General features: G+C 42.0%; 1 protein-coding gene across 4 annotated transcripts in view; it reads left to right on the plus strand.

The window, feature by feature from the left end:
• Positions 1–25,822, plus strand: part of zgc:92140 (uncharacterized protein LOC447854 homolog) — an 87,612-nt gene that overhangs the window by 54,866 nt on the left and 6,924 nt on the right. For 2 of the 4 annotated variants that reach the window (XM_061888318.1, XM_061888316.1), the window contains exons 3-4: positions 7,548–7,606; positions 16,923–16,993. In XM_061888318.1, coding sequence (XP_061744302.1) covers positions 7,548–7,606; positions 16,923–16,993 — 130 coding nt within the window. Of the gene's footprint in view, positions 1–7,547; positions 7,634–16,922; positions 16,994–25,822 lie in introns of all 4 variants that reach the window. The other 2 variants (XM_061888317.1, XM_061888315.1) reach the window with 1 other exon arrangement.

Below are 25,822 nucleotides of genomic sequence, written 5' to 3' on the forward strand. Positions count from 1 at the left end.
AATGTTTATAAATTATTTTTAGCATAATATATACGGTACAGACCAAAAGTTTGGACACACTTTCTCATTCAATGCATTTTTTAATATTATCATGACTATTTCCATTGTAGATTGTCACTGAAAGCATCAAAACTATGAATGAACACATGTGGAGTTATGTACTTAACAGTTAAAGGTGAAATAACTGAAAGCATGTTTTGTATTCTACTTTCTTCAAAATAGCCACCCTTTGCTCTGATTACTTTTTTCGCACACTCTTGGCATTCTCTCATTGAGCTTCAAGAGGTAGTCACCTGAAATGGTTTTCACTTCACAGGTGTGCTTGAAGCTCATCGAGAGAATGCCAAGAGTGTGCAAAGCAGTATTCAGAGCAAAGGGTGGCTCTTTTGAAGGAACTAGAATATAAAATATGTTTTCAGTTATTTCACCTTTTTTTGTTAAGTACATAACGCAACGTGTTCTTTTATAGTTTTGATGTCAATCTACAATGTAAATAGTCATTAAAATAAAGAAAATGCATTGAATGAGGAGGTGTGTCCAAACTTTTGCCTGCATATGCAAAATCAACAATTATGCAAATGATATGATGATGTCACCTTGACCGCATCCCTAGCAAAGCCCCGCACGCTACGTGTAGATTTCAAGCGGGCGGGTAAACTCTGCACTATTTGGAGCCCTCGTACCACTTAAGGGACACGTACCACATTTTGATAATCCCTGTACAAGACGTAAAATGACCTGTACATTTTCTTTAAAACCGGCCTGCACTTACACTGGGGATTATTATATAAATCTTGTTTTTAGGTGCCAAATGCCCGACACTCGAGGAATTTTAACACGTTAAATCAACAAAATGGTGTTATATACCAGCGTTTATCAACCTTTTTTGAGCCAAGGCACATTTTTTGCGTTGATAAAATGCGGAGGCACACCACCGGCAGAAATCATTAAAAAAAGAAACTTACTTGACAGTAAAAAGTCGTTATCACAATTGTTAGATATGACTTTAAAGCAAAACAATATTGCTTTTGTCGCAAAGTAGGTGTACTGTCACCACCTGTCACATCACACCCTGACTCATTTTCACTTTTTTGCTCTTTTCCTGTGTGTAGTGTTTTACTTCTTGTCTTGTGCTCCCATTTTAGTGGCGTTTTCTCTCTCTTATTTTGGATTTTCCTGTAGCAGTTTCATGTCTTCCTTTGAGCGATATTTCTACTTTGTTTTAGCAATCAGGAATATTTCAGTCGTTTTTAATACTTCTTTGTTGGGAAATTGTTGATTGGCATGTCATGTTCGGACGTAGATTGTCTTTGCTCCACAGTAAGTCTTTGCTGTTGTCCAGCATTCTGTTTTTGTTTACAATCTAGCCAGTTCAGTTTTAGTTTCGTTCTGCATAGCCTTCCCTAATCTTCAATGTCTTTTCTTAGGGGCAATCACCTTCTGTTTATTTTTGGCTTAAGCATTAGACAGCTTTTAACCTGCACACTGCCTCCCGTTCTGGACAGCCTCGACACTCAACAACAACACAAAATTTGCAGACTATAATTACTGCTTTACAAATTATATTTTTGACCCAAATAGGTGAAACTACATAATCTCCCACGGCACACCAGACTGCATCTCGCGGCACAGTAGTTGAAAAACACTGTTATATACAGTATGTGCATGTGTGGATATACATGTGCAGTGTACATGCACAGTAACAAGGAGCCAATTGGCCTGATTGCAAAATCCTGGAGGTACTGAATGATATGACGCGGCCCGTCTGAGGACTGCCTGTGGCCCACGCTGAAAATGAGTTCGACACCTACAGTGTATCGTGTTGTCCCTTGTGAAGATAGAGTATATTAAAGTGGCTGCGGGGTTGTCGCTTTTGTGAGATACCGAATGCTTTCCTTTGTGAGAGAGCGGACCCTTCACCTTTACTGTCACTCCAGTGTTTGTGCTTACTTCATGCTTTTTGGACATTTAACCCCGCCCACATGTGATTTACCACTCTATCGCATTAACACTTTGCCCCGGTGCCTGTCTATCAGCCGTCTTTGCTCGCTTTACTGGCTGTTTTTCTCCAAGGTCCTCACGTGTGCTTCATGTCATGCTTTGTCCTCATGGTGTGCATCACCCTAAACGGTGGCCTTAAAATGTCAGCTGATGGGAGAGAAGGGGCGGCGGGGGGGGATTTATGTTGAAAGCTGGCTGGAATGAAAAGACAGACCAAAAATAAGAGTCTTGCTGCTGTTTGTCTGAGGAATGTAAACCAGTGCGAGCAAGGCGTCTAGTGTCTCAGCATGCACACACACACACACACACACACACACACACACACACACAGGGCGTGATAATGCTGCGCAGGCTCACTTTAACTTTCGTTTTGTGTTAGGGTCGGCACCGACCCGTTTTAGTTTTTAAATGCATAAAAACACCACATACATTTATTTTTTTGCATCAAAGCTTTTTGACTTTGTCAGGAACCTCTTTGTCAACAAAATATAACATTTTAATTTTTTTCACTAAATTATAAAATGCTCTGGTAGAAATTATGCCCTTGGTGTTGTTAGGGTCGGTTTCGACCCAGTTATAAAAATAAGATGATAAAGCAATGATAAGAGCCAAAACTGAACACACTGAAAGCCAGCTCCTCTCCCAATCATGTGAGCTTTAGTGGATTCTCATTTTACCTTGTTATCCTGTACAAAAACAAACAAAAGACGGACACTAAAAGTGTCACTTTTTGCCACTCTGATTTTGGTTTTTTATTAGTTTTGGAACTAGTAATCTATTTCTCTTGGTTTCATTTACTTGATTGGTTGTTGTTTGTTTGATGTTGGATTTCTGTTGCTGAAAAAAATACTTTTTAGCCTTTTTCTTGAAGTAAATATATATATGGGTCGAAATTGACCCGTAACACCATAGATGTTACTATAGTTAAAATTCTTAAAATGAAAAAATAAATAAAACACATTTATTTAAGAGATGTCTTCTAATACCCCTTAGTAATAGTTAGGTAACACAACAACCTTTTTTTTAATGTATATGATTCTCTTGAGGTTCGTTTTACCATTTTTAAAAATTGAAATCGAGGGGTATACTGACAAAAAAAGGCCCAATGGCCCAAACCAAAAATATTAAAACCAATATTTTCAAGGATAAGGAAGCCTAACGAGGTCACCAAGAGATGAGAAACAAATTGGATGATAGATCATTGTTTTTAGTGTATTTTACAGCTGATTTAAGACATGGGTCAAAACCGACCCGTTAACATAAGAGATGGTACCAGAAAGCTAACACAAGAGGAAGGTTAAGGCTAAGGTCACCACATTTGGGATCTATTTGCTCTGAGGGGTACTCCACGTGAATTTCATGTTTAATATTCTGCGGTTGCTTCTTTTAGGCTGCATGAACACCAATCCAATCAAAAATGACCTTTTTTTTTTTTTTTTAAGCAGCGACTGCGTGAAATAGGGTGTGAGCTGGATGTGACGGCTACGGTTAGATCAAAGTGAGCTTACGGCAAATTAAGAGGCGTCGCATCAAATGCTTTGCTGCAGTTTAGATGGGATCAAAAAGTGGTCACGCCGTGTGACAGTATGTGTGCGGCGGTTGTCACTTGAAATGAGAGGTTTCGCCACGCCGACACAGAAGGAAAGGAAGATGAGGGAGGACGAAAACCTACTTTTCATTCAACATGTATCTCTTTTGTCAACCCTGTACAATCATTGTTTTGGACTTTGGGGTTCAGTTGGAGAATCTTCAGGATTGACTGCTAAAAAAAAAAGTACCAATGATTGTCACACACATACTAAATGTGGTGAAATTATTCTCTGCATTTGACCCATTACCCTTGATCACCCCCTGGGAGGTGAGGGGAGCATTGGGCAGCATTTATGGTGATTTAACCCCAATTCCAACCCTTGATGCTGAGTGCCAAGCAGGGAGGTAATGGGTCCCATTTTTATAGTCTTTGGAATGACTCGGCCGTGATTTGAACTCACGACCTACCGATCTCAGGGCGGACTCTCTAACCACTAGGCCACTGAGTAGTATTGTGTAGAAATATGGGAAAACAACTACAAAAGTGTCCGTATGTGAAATTAAACTATGTAATTGAGTAAAGAAGTTAAACAATGTACTGATATGATACAGTTTAAGAGGTTGTTCAAATTAAGAGCGCTTACAAAGTACAAGGAAGAAGAATTATGAGAAATACCTTCAACTAGGGCTGAGCGATATGGCCTTTTATTGATATCTTGATATTTTTAGGCCATGTCACGATACACGATATATATATCTTGATATTTTTCCTTAGCCTTGAATGAACACTTGATACATGTAATCACAGCAGTATGATGATTCTATGTGTCTACATTAAAACATTCTTGTTCAGACTTCATTAATATATGCTTATTTTAAACTTTCATGCAGAGAGGGAAATCCCAGCTGAGACAGTTGACCAAAACTGTATTTATTAAACAGTTATTAAGCAGTGGCACAAACATTCATGTCATTCCCAAAACAGAAAGTGCAAGATTGTCAGAGACATTTTAAAACAAGCTACGCGTGCACTTTTGTGCATGATGTCACTAAGATGACAGATCAAAACAACACTAAATTTAAAGTGCACTTTATATACAGAACGCCACTACAATAGTTTAAAACAAATATAGTGCACTTTTGTGCATGATGTCACACAAGATGTTCCAATAAGTGTCAAATAAAAATGAGCTGGAAATCAAATAATATATGTTCTTTGCTATGTGGTAGGTTCCTGTGGACGTAATCTCTGTCTGTTGTTGACTATTTTTTTCATACAGTGTTGATGTGGAAATGGTTGCTGGTGTGGCACCGATCGGAGATGTTGACATGAAGAATTTCAAGCACTCTTCATTCTCTAGCGGGTGACTTTCAAATGATGCGACATTAGCAGTGGTGCTACTTTTTGTAGCAACGCTTTTGCCACAAAATTGTTCAACTTCTTCCCGCTTGAAGCCAAACCACCGCCAGACGATGGACCTCGTGCTGTTTTTCTTGGGAATTAATTCTTCCTTAATTTTTTTACCAGATTGCACCTTCTCTCTCTCGTATTACCACCCGCACCGCACCGTTAGCATCAAAGCTAACGTTACCATGTCGCTACCTCTCTGCTCCGCTGGAGCGTGTGACGTTGCACACGTGACAGTATGTGACGTATGAAAGAAGGTGCTCCTGTTTTAAGTCTCTGGGAGAAGGAGAGACAAAAGAGTGAGAAACGCATGCAGTGTAATGCCCGCGTGAGAACGTATACCCGAATATCACGATAGTCATTTTCTATATCACACAGAGACAAACCCGCAATATATCGAGTATATCGATATATCGCCCAGCTCCACCTTCACATTATTGAAAATGGGATATTCTTCATCTCAGTATGTTTATCATGACTGACTTAATTATCTATTATAAGTACTGCTGTATTAATTGTTCACTGATGAAATTGTGTTACAAAAAAAAAGACAAATGAACATATGTTAACTTAATAATGTGTTTGTAAACACTCCGAAGTGGGGAAGGAGTAGGATTAAATAAGCTTTGCTTCTTCCTACTCCTTTGCGGACATGATTTAAAGAGAAACAATATGAAATTATACTGTGTGAGTGTTCATGTTCGAAATAAACTAAAAAAAGGAAAGAAAGAAAAAGACATCTTGAAGCAAACAAAGCGAAAACAAGTGCAGTACTTGACAGCAGCCTGCAGAGGCACTGTTGTTTCATTCTTCGTTTCCCGTCTAAAAAAGGAACATGATACTTGAAAGGAGATGGGACCATTGCTATGGGAAGATGGGCTACGTCCACGAAGACAAAAACTAGCTTTAATTATCATTTTAGCCAAAATACCGCTGCTAAACTCTGTATCAATTCAAGTAGTTCAGGTGTGAAGCAGCGCCAATCTGCAGTGCTAAGGAGAGACCCCAAAATACGTCAAATACACACACACACACACACACACACTTTAGGCACCACTGTGCATATTATGAAATAATATACACTCTATGAGATAGAGAACAAGTTCAGAATTAATTAATTAATACAATTATGAACAATTTATTTACTAGAATGCTAAAAATGCCTGGAGTTGATCAATAATAAACCTGTGTGCAGCTTTTTAAACACATAACAAAATGCTTCTTTCTTTTTGAGGAAACTTGATAGCTGTGGGGTTTTGTAGTTTGTTTTTATTGCTGCTGGGGGACTGTTCTTTGTTTTCATAAAAGTAAGGCTTTGTTTTTGTCAGCTCTTTGCCTGTCCTTGCTTTTTAATTGGACAGAAAGTTCAGGTTATTTATCTTTGTAAGGCCTTAATGAGCAGCACAGTTACTGTATAAGTATATATTTAGGAATTAAGTAGTCATCTTTATTGTTAGTTAGCACACACTGTACTTAAAATATATCCAGCTGAATTACTGTGTTGCCCGTGCTATTATTTTACTGACTAGTGGCGGTGTTATCAATAGGTCGGATTGACTTGAAATGATTCAACAGCTCTACAGAACACCCACAGTGATTTTAGGATGTTTAGCCAAATCCCTACAATCTTTGGTACTAATCCTAAACAAAGCATATTTGTGTAAGATTTGAGTACAGTTGGTTGAAAAACATGAAACTTATTATCCATTAGTCATTAACCATTTGTGTGATGATTATAAAACTATCTATTACAATATGCCAGCATGTTTCATAGCATTTTGACAGAAACCTGTAGAGGGCGCCACTTATGTACCTTAGGCCGTGGTCCCCAACCACCGGACCGCAGAATAATTTTTTATAAATTTTTATTTTAAAAATTAAATAAATAAAATAACAAATATTATTATTTTCTTTTATTAAATCAACATAAAAAACAATATACACTTACAATTAGTGCAACATCCACAAAAACCTCCCTTTTTCATGACAAAAACGTCACTTTTTCATGACAAATTAAAAAAAAATTATCAAAAAATGTCCCGGGCCGTGGGACAAATTATGAAGCGTTGACCGGTCCGCGGATACAAAAAGGTTGGGGACCACTGCCTTATGACAATGTGGAAACATGATATAGATCAGTGGTTCTCAACCTTTTTTCAGTGATGTTCCCACTGTGAACATTTTTTTTAATTCAAGAAAAATAAGTAAGTGATTCAATTATAAATCAAGATTTCTACACATAGAAGTAATCATCAACTTAAAGTGCCCTCTTTGGGGATTCATGAACTTAATTCTAAACATTTCTTCACAAAAAAAGAAATCTTTAACATCAATATTTATGGAACATGTACACAAAAAAATCTATCTGTCAACACTGGATGTTGCATTGCTACATTTCTTTTCACAGTTTTTGAACTTACATTCATACTTTGCTGAAGTATTATTCAATAAATATATTTATAAAGGTTTTTTAAATATTTAAAAAAAATCTCATGTACCCCTTGGCATACATTCAAGTACCCCCAGGGGTACGCGTACCCCCATTTGAGAACCACTAATACAGATGATTCAAGGTGCTGTTCTAATTATTCCTGTCCTTCACCTCCAGATGAATACAAGATGAAGGGAGTGGAGGAGGTGAAGTACATGAGAGGGGAGGAAAACCGGGTAAACGCACGCAACCAGGAAAACCTGGTGAGACACACACACACACACACACACACACACACAGCATGACTTGTGATGGACCATAAGCTGCACTAAGACACTTCATCAGTCGTTGGCCTCCTCATCCTGCATACACATTCATTTTCTCACACACGCACGCACGCACACACACACACACACACACACGCACGCACGCGCGCGTGCAAGAGTGAAACCTATATTTTCAAGCCTTCCATGTACATACTGTTGCTGGGTTGCATATGACGTCACGTCCGGCTCATTAAGTATGCGTGGTGGTCAAGCCAGCGTTTGTTCTCGCCATGGGTGGCTCTAAAACATCCATCCATCCATTTTCTACCGCTTATTCCCTTTCGGGGTCGCGGGGGGCGCTGGCGCCTATCTCAGCTACAATCGGGCGGAAGGCGGGGTACACCCTGGACAAGTCGCCAGCTCATCGCAGGGCCAACACAGATAGACAGACAACATTCACACTCACATTCACACACTAGGGCCAATTTTAGTGTTGCCAATCAACTTATCCCCAGGTGCATGTCTTTGGAGGTGGGAGGAAGCCGGAGTACCCGGAGGGAACCCACGCATTCACGGGGAGAACATGCAAACTCCACACAGAAAGATCCCGAGCCTGGATTTGAACCCAGGACTGCAGGAACTTCGTATTGTGAGGCAGACGCACTAACCCCTCTGCCACCGTGAAGCCGGCTCTAAAACATCCACTGTAATATTATCAAGTACAAGAGCGTATTCAGTTGATACTACTATGATTACATCGATATTTTTTTAGCATCACAAAAGTTTCTGCGTTTTTTTTTTTTTTTTTTTTAATATTATGTTTATAAACTCAGGAAATACGTCTGTGGACACTTTTGAATATGTACAATGTATGATCTTGTAACTACTTGGTATCACATCGATACCTAAATTTGTAGTATCATCCAAAACTAACGTAAAGCATCCAAGAATAAGGGATTATTACATTTTAACAGAAGTGTGGATAGAACATGTTAAAAGAGAAAGTAAGCAGATATTAACAGTAAATGAATCAGTAGATTAAAAATAGATTTTCTACCATTTGTCCCTCATAATTTTGAGTACTCAATGGGTACTGGGTGCCTAGTCTTTCTCGAAGATAAAGGCCTTATGATTGCGTTGTTTTCGGCTGTATGAACCGTTCAAAACGCGAAAAGGATCAACGTTTCTTCAGAGTTCCTCGAGAGGTAATCAAGAAGGGCAGAAGGCTGCAAGATTTTTTGAAACGATGATGAGAAAAAGGGCTCGTACACCAAACCAAGGGAGCAGAGCCAAACAATGCACAAGTTTGCAGTAATCACTTTCAGGTCCGTTTGATATACTTCACATTTTTTCCACGACTGTTTTGTAACGCATCCACTCAGCATGTCTAAGTAATACAAGGGAAATGTGAGCAAAAACTAAAAGAGTTAAGTTTTTGCCAAAGACAGCAATCATATATGGATCTTTCAGCACATACACAATGTTGACATCTAGTTTTTGATAAAGACGGGATAAAACACATACTCGTAAACAGCGTGTACAACAACAACAACCAACATGGCAATGGATGCAAAGTTAAATCGTAAAATGTAACCTTACTTCTGGAAAAACGATGCACATTTGTCCGGGAAAGTCTCCTTGACCCAGCCACACACAAAGAAATTGTAGACTTCCATACTTTTCCAAGTTTTCATCTCTTTTGTTGTGTAGAATTGTGTCTGGAGCACCAGATAGCTCGACATGTCTGGCAACACGACCGACGGATAGTCCTCGCTATCACTCAACATATATTTCTTGATAAAGTATAGGGATCTATTACATTGCCTTGGTTGACCACTGCTTTTTTTTACCCCCACATCTGGGAAGAAGTCACATGTTGGAATACAAACAATACACTCACGGGTCTTTTCATTAGGTCTGTCTGATCAGGTACTGTAAGTGTTCATGTAACATGTTTATGATCGTGGTTGTAGCGGAGGTAGGCCTGCTTACTGTCCTGCTCAGCTTCTAAACATGAACTAATGTACTGTAAGTATAAACCATAGCCAAATCGAAGCGGAGGCTGTTTTAAATCAGTGCATGTATACATAACACACAGCTCAGGCAGATACTTGTAGCTATAAAGCAATTTGTTCATGTTTAAAATGTGTTTAATACAAACAAAAATTTCACGCAGACAGTGGCCAGTACAAGAATTACATTACAAATGTCTTTACAGAAATTATTTTGGTCAGTTTTGTGTGTTATTATTGTGCTTGTAGCTCTCTTTAATTAACTCAGTATCTTTGGGAAATTAATATTTTAAACGGCATTGTATTAAATAAACTAATGCTTGTGTAATGTACACTGAACAAAAATAAAAACGCAACACTTTTGTTTTTGCTCCCATTTATCATAAGTTGAACTCAAAGATCTAAAACTTTTACTGCAGGGGTGCCCATTACGTCGATCGCGATCGACTGGTCGATCTCGGAGGGTGTGTCAGTCGATCTCAAGCCAGGCATTAAAAAATAGACATAAAAATGAGCAATCATCAATCATACCAAGACTTCACTTTCGTCAGTTGTTTGACATTCTCGGCACCCGAGGATCTTGTGAGATGATGTTGGCTGCTGCGAGCTCATATTTAAGAAAAAAATCACTAACAGGGCGGACGCAGAGAAACACATTTTATTTCTAGAGACTCCGTACCTACTGTCAAAACTCTAAAGACCGACTGCATAGTTCCTGTCTTCACCATAAAAGACCTGTTTCATCCTGCCTGTGCTAACAAAATAAGAGTCTCAGAAAGCTAGCGTGCACAAGCTAGCAAGCTACGGAGTTTGATGCCAATGTATTTCTCCCCCGCCCTCAGCGACCGCTTTCTCATTTGCTTGCCCACCCGCACACTCACTGACGTCACTCACCTGCTGCCAGACATTAAAGGGCCACACACATATGCTACTCTCATAACAAAGTGTTTAAAAACGAGTATGCAAGTTGGACAAATGAGATGCCAAATCCAACCACTTTCATGTGGTATTGGACAGAAAGGAGGACTTTTTTTTTCCTCCATTTGAAAATGCGGACGTTATCAGCACCACTGTCTAATTCCAATCAATGCAAGTCATCAGAATCAAATACACCAACTTATATTCTTGTCCTCCTCTCTGAGCTGCAACCTTATCGTGGTAGAGGAGTTTGCGTGTCCCAATGATCCTAGGAGCTATGTTGTCCGGGGGCATAAAGCCCCCTGGTAGGGTCTCCCAAGGCAAACAGGTTCTAGGTGAGGGATCAGACAAAGAGCAGCTCGAAGACCTTTATGAAGAAGAAACATCATGGACCCAGATTTCCCTCGCCCGGACGCGGGTCACCGGGGCCCCCCTCTGGAGCCAGGCCCGGAGGTGGGGCACGATGGCGAGCGCCTGGTGGCCGGGCCTGTTCCCATGGGGCCCGGCCGGGCACAGCCCGAAGAGGCAACGTGGATCCCCCCTCCAATGGGCTCACCACCCATAGCAGGGGCCATAGAGGTCGGGTGCATTGTGAGCTGGGCGACAGCCGAAGGCAGGGCACTTGGCGGTCCGATCCTCGGCTACAGAAGCTAGCTCTTGGGACGTGGAACGTCACGTCACTGGGGGGGAAAGAGCCTGAGCTAGTGCGCGAAGTCGAGAAATTCCGGCTGGATATAGTCGGACTCACTTCGACGCACAGCAAGGGCTCTGGAACCACTTCTCTCGAGAGGGATTGGACCCTCTTCCACTCTGGCGTTGCCGGCAGTGAGAGGCGACGGGCTGGGGTGGCAATTCTTGTTTCCCCCCGGTTCAAAGCCTGTACGTTGGAGTTCAACCCGGTGGACGAAAGGGTAGCCTCCCTCCGCCTTCGGGTGGGGGGACGGGTCTTGACTGTTGTTTGTGCTTATGCACCAAACAGCAGTTCAGAGTACCCACCCTTTTTGGGAACGCTCGAGGGAGTACTGGAAAGTGCTCCCCCGGGTGATTCCCTTGTCCTACTGGGAGACTTCAACGCTCACGTTGGCAACGACAGTGAAACCTGGAGAGGCGTGATTGGGAAGAATGGCCGCCCGGATCTGAACCCGAGTGGTGTTTTGTTATTGGACTTTTGTGCTCGTCACAGTTTGTCCATAACAAACACCATGTTCAAACATAAGGGTGTCCATATGTGCACTTCGCACCAGGACACCCTAGGCCGCAGTTCCATGATCGACTTTGTAGTTGTGTCATCGGATTTGCGGCCTCATGTTATGGACACTCGGGTGAAGAGAGGGGCGGAGCTTTCTACCGATCACCACCTGGTGGTGAGTTGGCTGCGATGGTGGGGGAGGATGCCGGACAGACCTGGGAGGCCCAAACGCATTGTGAGGGTCTGCTGGGAACGTCTGGCAGAGTCTCCTGTCAGACAAAGTTTCAATTCCCACCTCCGGAAGAACTTTGAACATGTCACGAGGGAGGTGCTGGACATTGAGTCCGAGTGGACCATGTTCCGCACCTCTATTGTCGAGGCGGCAGATCGGAGCTGTGGCCACAAGGTAGTTGGTGCCTGTCGGGGCGGCAATCCTAAAACCCCTTGGTGGACACCAGCGGTGAGGGATGCCGTCAAGCTGAAGAAGGAGTCCTATCGGGTCCTTTTGGCTCATAGGACTCCGGAGGCAGTGGACAGGTACCGACAGGCCAAGCGGTGTGCAGCTTCAGCGGTCGCGGAGGCAAAAACTCGGACATGGGAAGAGTTCGGGGAAGCCATGGAAAACGACTTCCGGACGGCTTCGAAGCGATTCTGGACCACCGTCCGCCGCCTCAGGAAGGGGAAGCAGTGCACTATCAACACCGTGTATGGTGCGGATGGTGTTCTGCTGACCTCGACTGCGGATGTTGTGGATAGGTGGAAGGAATACTTCGAAGACCTCCTCAATCCCACCAACACGTCTTCCTATGAGGAAGCAGTGCCTGGGGAATCTGTGGTGGCCTCTCCTATTTCTGGGGCTGAGGTCGCTGAGGTAGTTAAAAAGCTCCTCGGTGGCAAGGCCCCAGGGGTGGACGAGATCCGCCCGGAGTTCCTTAAGGCTCTGGATGCTGTGGGGCTGTCTTGGTTGACAAGACTTTGCAGCATCGCGTGGACATCGGGGGCGGTACCTCTGGATTGGCAGACCGGGGTGGTGGTTCCTCTCTTTAAGAAGGGGGACCGGAGGGTGTGTTCCAACTATCGTGGGATCACACTCCTCAGCCTTCCCGGTAAGGTTTATTCAGGTGTACTGGAGAGGAGGCTACGTCGGATAGTCGAACCTCGGATTCAGGAGGAACAGTGTGGTTTTCGTCCTGGTCGTGGAACTGTGGACCAGCTCTATACTCTCGGCAGGGTTCTTTAGGGTGCATGGGAGTTTGCCCAACCAGTCTACATGTGCTTTGTGGACTTGGAGAAGGCATTCGACCGTGTCCCTCGGGAAGTCCTGTGGGGAGTGCTCAGAGAGTATGGGGTATCGGACTGTCTTATTGTGGCGGTCCGCTCCCTGTACGATCAGTGCCAGAGCTTGGTCCGCATTGCCGGCAGTAAGTCGAACACATTTCCAGTGAGGGTTGGACTCCGCCAAGGCTGTCCTTTGTCACCGATTCTGTTCATAACTTTTATGGACAGAATTTCTAGGCGCAGTCAAGGCGTTGAGGGGTTCCGGTTTGGTAACCGCAGGATTAGGTCTCTGCTTTTTGCAGATGATGTGGTCCTGATGGCTTCATCTGACCGGGATCTTCAGCTCTCGCTGGATCGGTTCGCAGCCGAGTGTGAAGCGACCGGAATGAGAATCAGCACCTCCAAGTCCGAGTCCATGGTTCTCGCCCGGAAAAGGGTGGAATGCCATCTCCGGGTTGGGGAGGAGACCCTGCCCCAAGTGGAGGAGTTCAAGTACCTAGGAGTCTTGTTCACGAGTGAGGGAAGAGTGGATCGTGAGATCGACAGGCGGATCGGTGCGGCGTCTTCAGTAATGCGGACGTTGTACCGGTCCGTTGTGGTGAAGAAGGAGCTGAGCCGGAAGGTAAAGCTCTCAATTTACCGGTCGATCTACGTTCCCATCCTCACCTATGGTCATGAGCTTTGGGTCATGACCGAAAGGATAAGATCACGGGTACAAGCGGCCGAAATGAGTTTCCTCCGCCGTGTGGCGGGGCTCTCCCTTAGAGATAGGGTGAGAAGCTCTGCCATCCGGGAGGAACTCAAAGTAAAGCCGCTGCTCCTTCACATCGAGAGGAGCCAGATGAGGTGGTTCGGGCATCTGGTCAGGATGCCACCCGAACGCCTCCCTAGGGAGGTGTTTAGGGCACGTCCAACCGGTAGGAGGCCACGGGGAAGACCCAGGACACGTTGGGAAGACTATGTCTCCCGGCTGGCCTGGGAACGCCTCGGGATCCCCCGGGAAGAGCTAGACGAAGTGGCTGGGGAGAGGGAAGTCTGGGTTTCCCTGCTTAGGCTGTTGCCCCCGCGACCCGACCTCGGATAAGCGGAAGATGATGGATGGATGGATGGATATTCTTGTCTTCATGAAAGAAAGGAATCTATGTGTGTTAAACATGCTTGTATTATCATTAAACATCATTAACTTGTTAACAAAAATGTCTCTTTCATAAATAAATAAATATAAATTATAAATAGGAATGAGGTAGATCTCCTCGACTTGGTCAATTGAAAAGTAGCTCGCCTGCAGAAAAAGTGTGAGCGCCCCTGTTTTACTGTATACACAGAATAACTATTCCTCTCAATTATTGTTCAAAAATCTGTCTCAATCTGAGCATTTCTTATTCGTTAAGACAATCCTTACACCTTACAGGTGTGCCATATCAAGATGCTGATTAAACAGCATGAATATTGCACAGGTGTGCCTGAGGTTGCTCACAATAAAAGGCCACTATGAAATGTGCAGTTAGCTTTATTTGGGGTCTCGGGGTTGTATACACAAGTTTTGTGTATATAATACATACTAGGGTTGTACGGTATACCAGTACTAGTATAGTACCGCGATACTAATTAATCATATTTGGTACTATACCGCCTCTAAAAAGTACCGGTCACCGTCCCCCTTTTTTTAACGGGCATTACGTCATGACATTGCTGGCTTTATAAGCAGACGAGCATGTTTGGCAACGCACACTCACGGCGTTGTCAGGGCTTGGAATAAGGAGTGGACTCAGATGCAGAGATGAGGTTCTAAAAAAGCTTTTATTTTGAAACAGCCAGAGTAATACGCATTTAATGATGAACAAAAACAAAAAAAACAGCGGAAATAATTCCGAAAAGGGATACACCGAAAATCCCTCCAAAAAAAAGGAGGAAAAAAAACTTACAAAAGGACGAACTACAATTAGTGTCTTATCTGCTATGAAAAATTTAACATAAAGCGCTCCAACAGGAGGAATAACAAAAAGGGCTATAAATGTATACTCTTATAAAGATAAACAAAATATCACTCAATCTTTGAGGAAGAAAAGGAATTTAGAAAAATACAAAAACTCACCACATTGGTTGGACAAAGGCTAGAATAACAAAGGTCGCTCTAAGGAGGAGAAAAAGTGAAATTCAAAATGAACAGCATGGGTTCTTTGTTCCAAGGAAGTAGAGGTGGGAAAAGACAAGGCATGGATACAAACATGGACATGGACTTGGACACTAGACTGACACGAAAGCTCGAGACAATCTGGCACAGAACAAGGGGAGGCAGGGGCTTAAATGGAACATGAGGGTAATGGGAAACAGGTGGAAACAATCAAGGGTCAGGGATGACGTCAGACTGTTGACACAAGAGGAAGGGCCCGTGATCTGAAACAAGAGAAATTGCTTTTCAAAATAAAACATGTAAATCAAAAGACAGAAAAACCAAGACAGGCGTCATTACAAGCAGACAATGTGTGTAGACAGAAAAGAGAGAATGGACGCATTTTGGCTTAAAAACTAAAGGTAAAAGTGAAGTTATAACACTGAAACAGCCTCAGGAAGAGCTGCTTTAAGACATGGCTAGCTAATTAGCTAACGTCCATTCGCAGTCTGCAGTGTTTTAACTACTTCTAAATAACTAATCTTCGCCTCCATGGCGGCAAATAAAGTGAGTTTCTTACAAGCATCATCTCTGCAGGACGAGGAATAGCTAAACATGCTTCACGTAGCTCACTGGTGTCACAATGTAAACAAACGCCATGGGTGACTCTAAACCTGACATCCACTGTAATATTATCAAGTACAAGAGCTTATTTAGTTGATACTACTATGATTACATCGATATTTTTTTAGCATCACAAAATCTTTTTTTTTTTAAATTTAAATCTTTTATAAACTCAGGAAATATGTCCTAGGACACATTTGAATATGACCAATGTATGATCTTGTAACTACTTGGTATCAGATCGATACCCAAATTTGTGGTCTCAAGTCTCATCCAAAACTAATATAAAGCATCCAAACAACAGAAGAATAAGTGATTATTACATTTTAACAGAAGAGTAGATAGAACATGTTAAAAGAGAAAGTAGGCAGATATTAACAGTAAATGAATCAGTAGATTTGTAATCTATGTTCTAACACTTGTCCCTCATAATTTTGCCAAAATAATAAAATGGAACATGACACAATATTTTACTGCATACGTCAGCAGCTAAATTAGGAGCATTTGTTTGCTTACTTACCAATAAAAGAAAAGTTGTCTAATATGTTAACTATTTTATTTAAGGGCAAGCTTGCAATAAAACACATATGTTTAATGTAGCATAAGATTTTTTTGTTCAAATAAAGCCATTTTTTTGGTCTCCTTTATGAAGAAAAGTATCGAAATACATTCGGTACATTGGTATCGGGACAACCCTACTATATACTTTTGGGTATATAGTAAAATTTTTAGATCTTTGAGTTCAACTAATGAAAAATGGGAGCAAACATCGTTTATATTTTTGTTCACAATGTATTCATTTTATATGCCCAATATTAACACAGCAAGCATAACATACAAAATGTCAGCCATAATTTTGATTTCTGACTGATTAATTAGCATTATTGTCTTTATTATAGATTTTTTTAAAGACTGTTTCATTTAACAATTCCTTAATCCGAAACATGACACCTTATGAACACATTAAAATGGCAAAATATTGTAAAACAGCAGCCTTGAAGTGTGTTGTCATATTGTTAAAATGCCTATGAATAATTAACCAGTAACACAATAATAGGATGTTGACATGTGGCCACAGCAGCAAGTAGTAGAATCCATTTCAAAGATTTTTCTGTATTTACGTGAAATAACACCTGTTGATGTGTGTTTCAGGAAAAAAGTAACGTGCAACACAGGGGCAAGCAGCAGCAGCAGCAGGATGAAACGGCAAACATTAAATCAAAGTAAGTGTCCAGAAAACACAGTTATAATAATGTCTTAATGTAAAGTACGTTTATCATTGTGGTTGCAGTTTGCCATGCATCATACTGAGAGCCCTTTCTAATATATTGAGCCTTTAATATACAGAGTTGACTATTTTTTGTCACTCGTTTCAGAAAGTGAAACCCATATTTAATGTCTTTATTTCTTGCAAGTTTGATGATTATAACGTATAGATAATTAAACACCCGGAATTCTGTGTCTCAAAAAAATCAATGCACTCACTGGGCTGCTTTTGCATGAATTACTGCTTAAAAGTCGGGGGTTGCATGGAGGCCATCACGCAATCAAGCACGGTAACATCATGGGCATTGAAGCAGCTTGCGGTACGTTAGGCCGTGTGGGCAGGTGCCAAGTCCTGCTGGGAAATTAAATCCACATCTCCATCAAGCTTGTCAGCAGAAGAAAGGATGAGGTGCTGTAGAATTTCCTGGTAGATTATTTGCGTTGATTGTGGACTTTAGAAAACACATCAGATGACATGGCAGTCAGTCAGTTTTCATGTACTAAATTAGTCTGGTTTCTCAAATAGTTCTGATTTATTTCTTTTAACATCCTACATGTTAAGTCCCAGTTTCTATGTTTTATATCTTAAGGCCTTTTATCACTAGGGGGTGATTGTTGTTATTTCAGCTGGTTTAGCTATGTGGTAATGTAAATATGTAAAAAAACTAGTGCTAGAAGTATTCAAGCTCAGGATCAAACCGATAACTACAACATTTCCACAGTTATTTGGTGCTGTTGGTAATGTTTTAATACGTTTGAATGACACTTGTGGTCGTAATGGTCATCAGAGATAATCAAAAATATTTGACTATTGTAAATACAAACTACACAGTACACTATGTTTATTTGCTGGTTCACATGCTTATGACTATGTCTAAATTGTTGTATTTGAAAGTTAAAATTTTATGTCACTAAAGTCTAAATAAAGATGATTTTAAAATTAATAAGATAAAGGCAAAGATGCTCTATGTGATTGTGGAAGCTCTCTTCCAGTTTTATTTTCATAAAAGTCTGTGGGTTGCTTTGCAGCAATTGTCTTTTGTCGCTGTGACAGGCACGCTCTCGCCCTCACGCCAGCTCCAACCACCTCTCTCCTCCTGGTTGCTGCTTATACAGAGCGACAGGTGATTAGATAACAAGCCCCAGGTGGGCCATCTACTCACCTGTCGCTGACTTCGAGGCCGATCCTGGCACACCCCGCTTCGCTGCAGGCCACGCTCCCCTCCACAGTGATCTACTACTAATCTTCCATCCATCCATCCATCCATTCATTTTCTACCATTTATTCCCTTTGAGGTCGCGGGGGGCGCTGGCGCCTATCTCAACTACAATCGGGCGGAAGGCGGGGTACACCCTGGACAAGTCGCCACCTCACCGCAGACTACTAATCTTTATTGTTTTGTTAGTCAGTGGATAACATTAATAACTACTAATCTTTATTATTGTTATCTACTGACGATTATTATCTACTGTTTTGTTAGTCAGTGGATAACAATAATAACTATTAGTCAGTGGATAACAATAATAACTACTAATCTATATTATTGTTATCTACTGACTAACAAAACACATTATATTTCACTCTATTATCGTAATTGTCTATACAAAAATGTTGGTGTTAGAACAAGGCTGTTTATAGGTTACTCTCCACGGCTGGTGTCATGTCACGTATTAAAAGTGGAACTGCATTTTTTTTTTAATCATCATTGACAGTCTATGTGAGACAGGCACACATGTCTCTTTTTTCTGCATTCTATATCATAATAAACGCTACCAAGAGGAAATGGAAATTTGATCTACTGTGCCTATAAAGCCCTCTAAAAAACCTCCAATAACGTTTTATATACGGTACATGCTTTAAGTATATTGTAAAAGTAGTCACTAAAACATTCATGACATCATGGAACATTTACAGTATTTTAGTGCTTTTGTTTTGTAGGGGCGTATTGGTTCCACAAAGCACATCACAACGCTATTTCCTTCAACAATAGACTTTGTGCAAGCCAAAAACATCTACTTTGAAACAAATAATGAGCCTGTGTACAGAGGATGAGCTACAAGTAGCCGTATTGCTGGGTGCAAACGTAATAAAACAATCACTTACTGTACAATGTCCGCTATCACTTGGATGTTGGGGTGTTTGTCTTTCAACACAAGACTTATGTTCCTTGTTTAGACCAGTGGTTCTCAACCTTTTTTCAGTGATGTACCCCCTGTGAACATTTTTTTAATTCAAGTACCCCCTAATCAGAGCAAAGCATTTTTGTTTGAAAAAAAGAGATAAAGTAAAATACTGCACTATGTCATCAGTTTCTGATTTATTAAATTGTATAAGAGTGCAAAATATTTCTCATTTGTAGTGGTCTTTCTTGAACTATTTGGGAAAAAAAGATATAAAGATAACTAAAAACTTGTTGAAAAATAAACAAGTGATTCAATTATAATTAAAGATTTCTACACATAGAAGTAATCATTAACTTAAAGTGCCCTCTTTGGGGATTGTAATAGAGATCCATCTGGATACATCAATTTAATTCTAAACATTTCTTCACAAAAAAAGAGTTCTTTAACATCAATATTTATGGAACATGTCCTCAAAAAATCTAGCTGTCAACACCGAATATTGAATTGTTGCATTTATTTTCTGGACCACCGTCCGCCGCCTCAGGAAGGGGAAGCAGTGCACTATCAACACCGTGTATGGTGCGGATGGTGTTCTGCTGACCTCAACTGCGGATGTTGTGGATAGGTGGAAGGAATACTTCGAAGACCTCCTCAATCCCACCAACACGTCTTCCTATGAGGAAGCAGTGCCTGCGGAATCTGTGGTGGACTCTCCTATTTCTGGGGTTGAGCTCGCTGAGGTAGTTAAAAAGCTCCTCGGTTTCAAGGCCCCGGGGGTGGACGAGATCCGCCCGGAGTTCCTTAAGGCTCTGGATGCTGTGGGGCTGTCTTGGTTGACAAGACTCTGCAGCATCGCGTGGACATCGGGGGCGGTACCTCTGGATTGGCAGATCGGGGTGGTGGTTCCGCTCTTTAAGAAGGGGGACCGGAGGGTGTGTTCCAACTATCGTGGGATCACACTCCTCAGCCTTCTCGGTAAGATTTATTCAGGTGTACTGGAGAGGAGGCTACGCCGGATAGTCGAACCTCGGATTCAGGAGGAACAGTGTGGTTTTCGTCCTGGTCGTGGAACTGTGGACCAGCTCTATACTCTCGGCAGGGTTCTTGAGGGTGCAGGGGAGTTTGCCCAACCAGTCTACATGTGCTTTGTGGACTTGGAGAAGGCATTCGACCGTGTCCCTCGGGAGGTCCTGTGGGGAGTGCTCAGAGAGTATGGGGTATCGGACTGTCTTATTGTGGCGGTCCGCTTCCTGTACGATCAGTGCCAGAGCTTGGTCCGCATTGCCAGCAGTAAGTCGAACACATTTCCAGTTAGGTTTGGACTCCGCCAAGGCTTTCCTTTGTCACCGATTGTGTTCATAACTTTTATGGACAGAATTTCTAGGCGCAGTCAAGGCGTTGAGGGGTTCCGGTTTGGTGACCGCAGGATTAGGTCTCTGCTTTTTGCAGATGATGTGGTCCTGATGGCTTCATCTGACCGGGATCTTCAGCTCTCACTGGATCGGTTTGCAGCCGAGTGTGAAGCGACCGGAATGAAAATCAGCACCTCCAAGTCCGAGTCCATGGTTCTCGCCCGGAAAAGGGTGGAATGCCATCTCCGGGTTGGGGTGGAGACCCTCCTCCAAGTGGAGGAGTTCAAGTACCTAGGAGTCTTATTCACGAGTGAGGGAAGAGTGGTTCCTGAGATCGACAGGCGGATCGGTGCGGCGTCTTCAGTAATGCGGACGTTGTATCGATCCGTTGTGGTGAAGAAGGAGCTGAGCCGGAAGGCAAAGCTCTCAATTTACCGGTCGATCTGCGTTCCCATCCTCACCTATGGTCCTGAGCTTTGGGTCATGACCGAAAGGATAAGATCACGGGTACAAGCGGCCGAAATGAGTTTCCTCCGCCGTGTGGCAGGGCTCTCCCTTAGAGATAGGGTGAGAAGTTCTGCCATCCGGGAGGAACTCAAAGTAAAGCCGCTGCTCCTTCACATCGAGAGGAGCCAGATGAGGTGGTTCGGGCATCTGGTCCGGATGCCACCCGAACGCCTCCCTAGGGAGGTGTTTAGGGCACGTCCAACCGGTAGGAGGCCACGGGGAAGACCCAGGACACGTTGGGAAGACTATGTCTCCCGGCTGGCCTGGGAACGCCTCGGGATCCCCCGGGAAGAGCTAGACGAAGTGGCTGGGGAGAGGGAAGTCTGGGTTTCTCTGCTTAGGCTGTTGCCCCCGCGACCCGACCTCGGATAAGCGGAAGAAGATGGATGGATGGATGGATGCATTTATTTTCACAGTTTATGAACTTACATTCATATTTTGTTGAAGTATTATTCAATAAATATATTTCTAAGGATTTTTGAATTGTTGCTAATTTTAGACTATTTTAATAAAATCTCGCGTACCCCTTGGCATACCTTCAAGTACCCCCATTTGAGAACCACTGGTTTAGACGATGAATTCATCGTAGTTCTCAGGTAAAAAACATACTTGGATCAAACTAACAGCTTGCCGTGTCTTTCTCGCGATGTCTTCAGGTCTGAAATAATTTCAAAGTTGACCAACTTTTCGTTAATGGCCACATTCTTCTACAATACAAGTACAAGGCATGAGTTATAATCGAGCTTGAACTTTTACCAACTCAATGGCGACGCAGCAGCTCATCGGCTCCGGTTGTCAATAGTTGAATTAGCGAATGTACCTCTCTGTGATCACAGCGCCGCTAAAAGCAGTTCCTTGATCTTAGTTCTAATAACAGGGATGTCAAACTGGTCTTCATTGATGGCCACACCGCAGTCATGGCTGCCCTCAGAGGGCTGCTTGTACATTTAATAGTTAAGGGTTTTGCCTATATATTTGATTATTTTACTTTTTTTTTAATGGTCACTTTTATAGTGTACAATTTGATGGATAACTTGCTTCACAATCAGAAGTTAAGCAGCTATTTATGTATTTATTTGAATTTGTAGTAAAATAGTTAATTTAATATTTGTTGCAATATAGGACATCATTTTTTTCCTGTCAAATTGGGGAAAAACCTAAAACCTTTAGTAAGAAAATAAGAAAGTAGACAAAATATATGGTATTTTATTGACACATTATTTCCAGGCTTCATATACAATGACGTGGAGGGCCAGATCTGGCCCCCGTGCCTTGAGTTTAAAACCTGTGTCTTATAATAACAACATTGCAAATACTTGACCACTGCTTAGGTTACAAGATAGAAACGGAGTACTCTGGCCAATTTTTGGATGTTTTTATTGACGGAATAGATGTATCCCTTTGTCTTTATTGTTAGCCGTCTAGTACGAGCCGTGTTTTACAATTCAAAATACTAGAGATGTCTGATAATGGCTTTTTTGGCAATATCCGATATTCCGATATTGTCCAACTCTTAATTACTGATTCCAATATCAACCGATGTCGATATATACAGTTATATATATCGCCAAATTATAATGCCTAATTTTGTTGTGATGCCCCGCTGGATGCATTAAACAATGTAACAAGGTTTTCCGGAATAAATCAACTCAAGTTATGGAAAAAAATGCCAATTTATTAATGAAGTCACATAGTGCATTATTTTTTCTAACATGCCTCAAAACAGCAGCTTAGAATTTGGGACATGCTCTCCCTGAGAGAACGTGAGGAGGTTCAGGTGGGCGGGGTTGGGAGGAGGGGGTTTTGGGGGACAGGGGGTTGCGGGGGTGTATATTGTAGCGTCCCGGAAGAGTTAGTGCTGCAGGGGGGTCTGGGTATTTGTTCTGTTTTGTTTTTGTTGTGTCACGATGCGGATGTTCTCCCGAAATGTTTTTGTCATTCTTTTTTGATGTGGGTTCACAGTGTGGCGCATATTTGTAACAGTGTTAAAGTTGTTTATACGGCCACCCCCAGTGTGACCTGTATGGCTGTTGACCAAATATGCATTGCATTCACTTGTGCGTGTGAAAGGCCGTTGATATTATGTGATTAGGTCGGCACGCAAAGGCATTGCCTCTAAGGTATATTGGCGCTCTGTACTCCTCCCTACGTCCGTGTACCACTCCGTACAGCGGCGTTTTAAAAAGTCATAAATGTTACTTTTTGAAACCAATACCGATAATTTCCGATATTACATTTTAAAGCATTTATCAGACGATAATATCAGGCTGCCGATATTATCGGACATCTCTACAAAATACATAAAAAAGAGAAAAACATTTGTTCTGGTCTCGTATAGGAATTGAGAATGATAAGAAACATTCAAAAAGAGTGCAGTTCCTCTTTAAAGTGTCTTTTTGGGACATTTATCATAAGGGTGGATTTTTTCATATTATACACTTTAAAGAAATATTGACCTTTTTCAGCTTCTTTATCTTGAAATTGTATGCTACCCCGCACCTCCCGGCTTGTTCTTTGAATGTGAATAATGTTGTAAAGAGCAGCGTGTCGGTTTTCCACAGAGATTTTAATACGATCTTTAAAAAGTCAAACACTATCAGATTCAGGTCCTCCATGTGTTGTAGAATTCTTAATCATTTGAGAAATCAACTCATTTAGTGCATGAAAACAAACCTTTCAGACTGCCGCACCTCCATTTTATGAATGACTTTCATATGAAAGAAGACTTTGGACCTCTGAGCCCAGATAGGACGCTACTCGGTTTAGCGAACAAACTAATCGATAGATTACTCAATTACTAAAATAATCGATCGTTCCAGCCTACAGACGTTGTCTCTGGTTTAGTAGTGGCTTAACGTGAGAAATGTGACATTTTGTAGTGACTTTTTTGACTTCAGCCTTCGTCCTCTCTTAGAATTCTTGAATGGATTGTGCTTGACAATCCTCTCAAGGCTGCGGTTATCCCTTTTTGTCAGCGCACCTCTTTCCTTTCAAACGCTTTCCTTCCTCTCAATTTTTCTATGAATATGCTTGGTTACACCACTCTTCTTTAGCAATATCTTTAGTGGCTTACTCAGCTTGTGGAGGGGCCCAACGACTGACAGGTGCGCAGTCTTCCCCGTGATTGTGTAACCTACTGACCCAGACTGAGAGACCATTGATGAAAACTAAGGATGTCCGATAATGGCTTTTTTGCCGATATTCCGATATTGTCCAACTATTAATTACCGATTCCGATATCAACCGATACCGATATATACAGCCGTGGAATTAACACATCATTATGCCTAATTTTGTTGTGATGCCCCGCTGGATGCATTAATCAATGTAACAAGGTTTTCCAAAATAAATCAACTCATATTTATTATTGAAGTCACAATTTGACAAAATGCATGTCTTTTTAACATGCCTTAAAACAGCAGCTTGGAATTTGGGACATGCTGTCCCTGAGAGGGTATGAGGGGGTTGAGGTGTGGGCGGGGGTGTGTATTGTAATGTCCCGGAAGAGTTAGTGCTGCAAGGGAACTGGGTATTTGTTATGTTGTGTTACGGTGCAGATGTTCTCCCGAAATGTTTGTCATTCTTGTTTGGTGTGGGTTCACAGTGTGGCGCATATTTGAAATAATGTTAAAGTTTTTTATACGGCCACCCTCTGTGTGACCTTTTTGGCTGTTGACCAAGTATGCGCTGCATTCACTTGTGTGTGTGAAAAGCCGTAGATATAATGTGATTGGGCCGGCACGCAAAGGCCGTGCCTTTAAGGTTTATTGACGCTCTGTACTTCTCCCTACGTCCGTGGACCACTCCGTATAGCAGCGTTTTAAAAAGTCATAAATGTTACTTTTTGAAACCAATACCGATCATTTCTGATATTACATTTTAAAGCATTTATCGGCCGATAATATCGGCAGTCCGATTTTATCGGACATCTCTAATGAAAACCTTTGCAGGTTCTAAATACATCAGCTATTTCGGGTGTGACACTATGACTTCTGACCAAAAGGGGTTTGGCGAGATCTTGTGAGATGAAACATTTTTATTTAAGAAAAAAGCTGTCTTGCGGGGTAGAGGGCAGAAGACTCACTAGCAGCCGCCACCAACTGAAAGCCTAAAAGACCAAACGACAGGATCGCCGCCGTGGTTGATAAAGCACGCAACATGGAAGTGTAGAAGAAACGCACACTACAAACTGGCTTAGTCGCCACCCGCTTAAGATGCTCTGTTTTTTTTTCCAAACGAAAGCAGCCATGACTGCCATCACATAGGTCAGTCATGGACGCCAAGATGCAATAGAACAGTCCTTTGGATAGATTGGCATGTTACCTCAAGCAGCAATAGGCATTTTTTTTTTCAATTACACTTACCATTTTTAATTTTTGTTTCAATTTGGGAAAAGAAGCTCAACAGTTTAGAAACGCATGCAAAGCCATAAACCATTTCCAAATGCACCTGCATGGTTAACGTTAAAGTATCGATGATTGTCACACACATACTAGATGTGGCAAAATTATTCTCTGCATTTGACCCATCACCCTTGATCACCCCCTGGGCGGTGAGGGGAGCAGTGGGCAGCAGCGGTGCCACGCCCGGGAATCATTTTTGGTGATTTAACACCCAATTCCAACCCTTAATGCTGAGTGCCAAGCTGGGAGGTAACGGGTCCCATTTTTATAGTCTTTGGTATGACTCGGCCGGGGTTTGAACTCACAACCTACCCATCTCAGGGCAGACACTCTAACCACTAGGCCACTGAGTTTGTGACTCACAACATTTTTAAAAAGTCTGTTTTTCCAGTCATTTATT

This window comes from Nerophis ophidion, linkage group LG26 (genome assembly GCF_033978795.1).
Source record: "Nerophis ophidion isolate RoL-2023_Sa linkage group LG26, RoL_Noph_v1.0, whole genome shotgun sequence".
Taxonomy (NCBI): domain Eukaryota; kingdom Metazoa; phylum Chordata; class Actinopteri; order Syngnathiformes; family Syngnathidae; genus Nerophis; species Nerophis ophidion.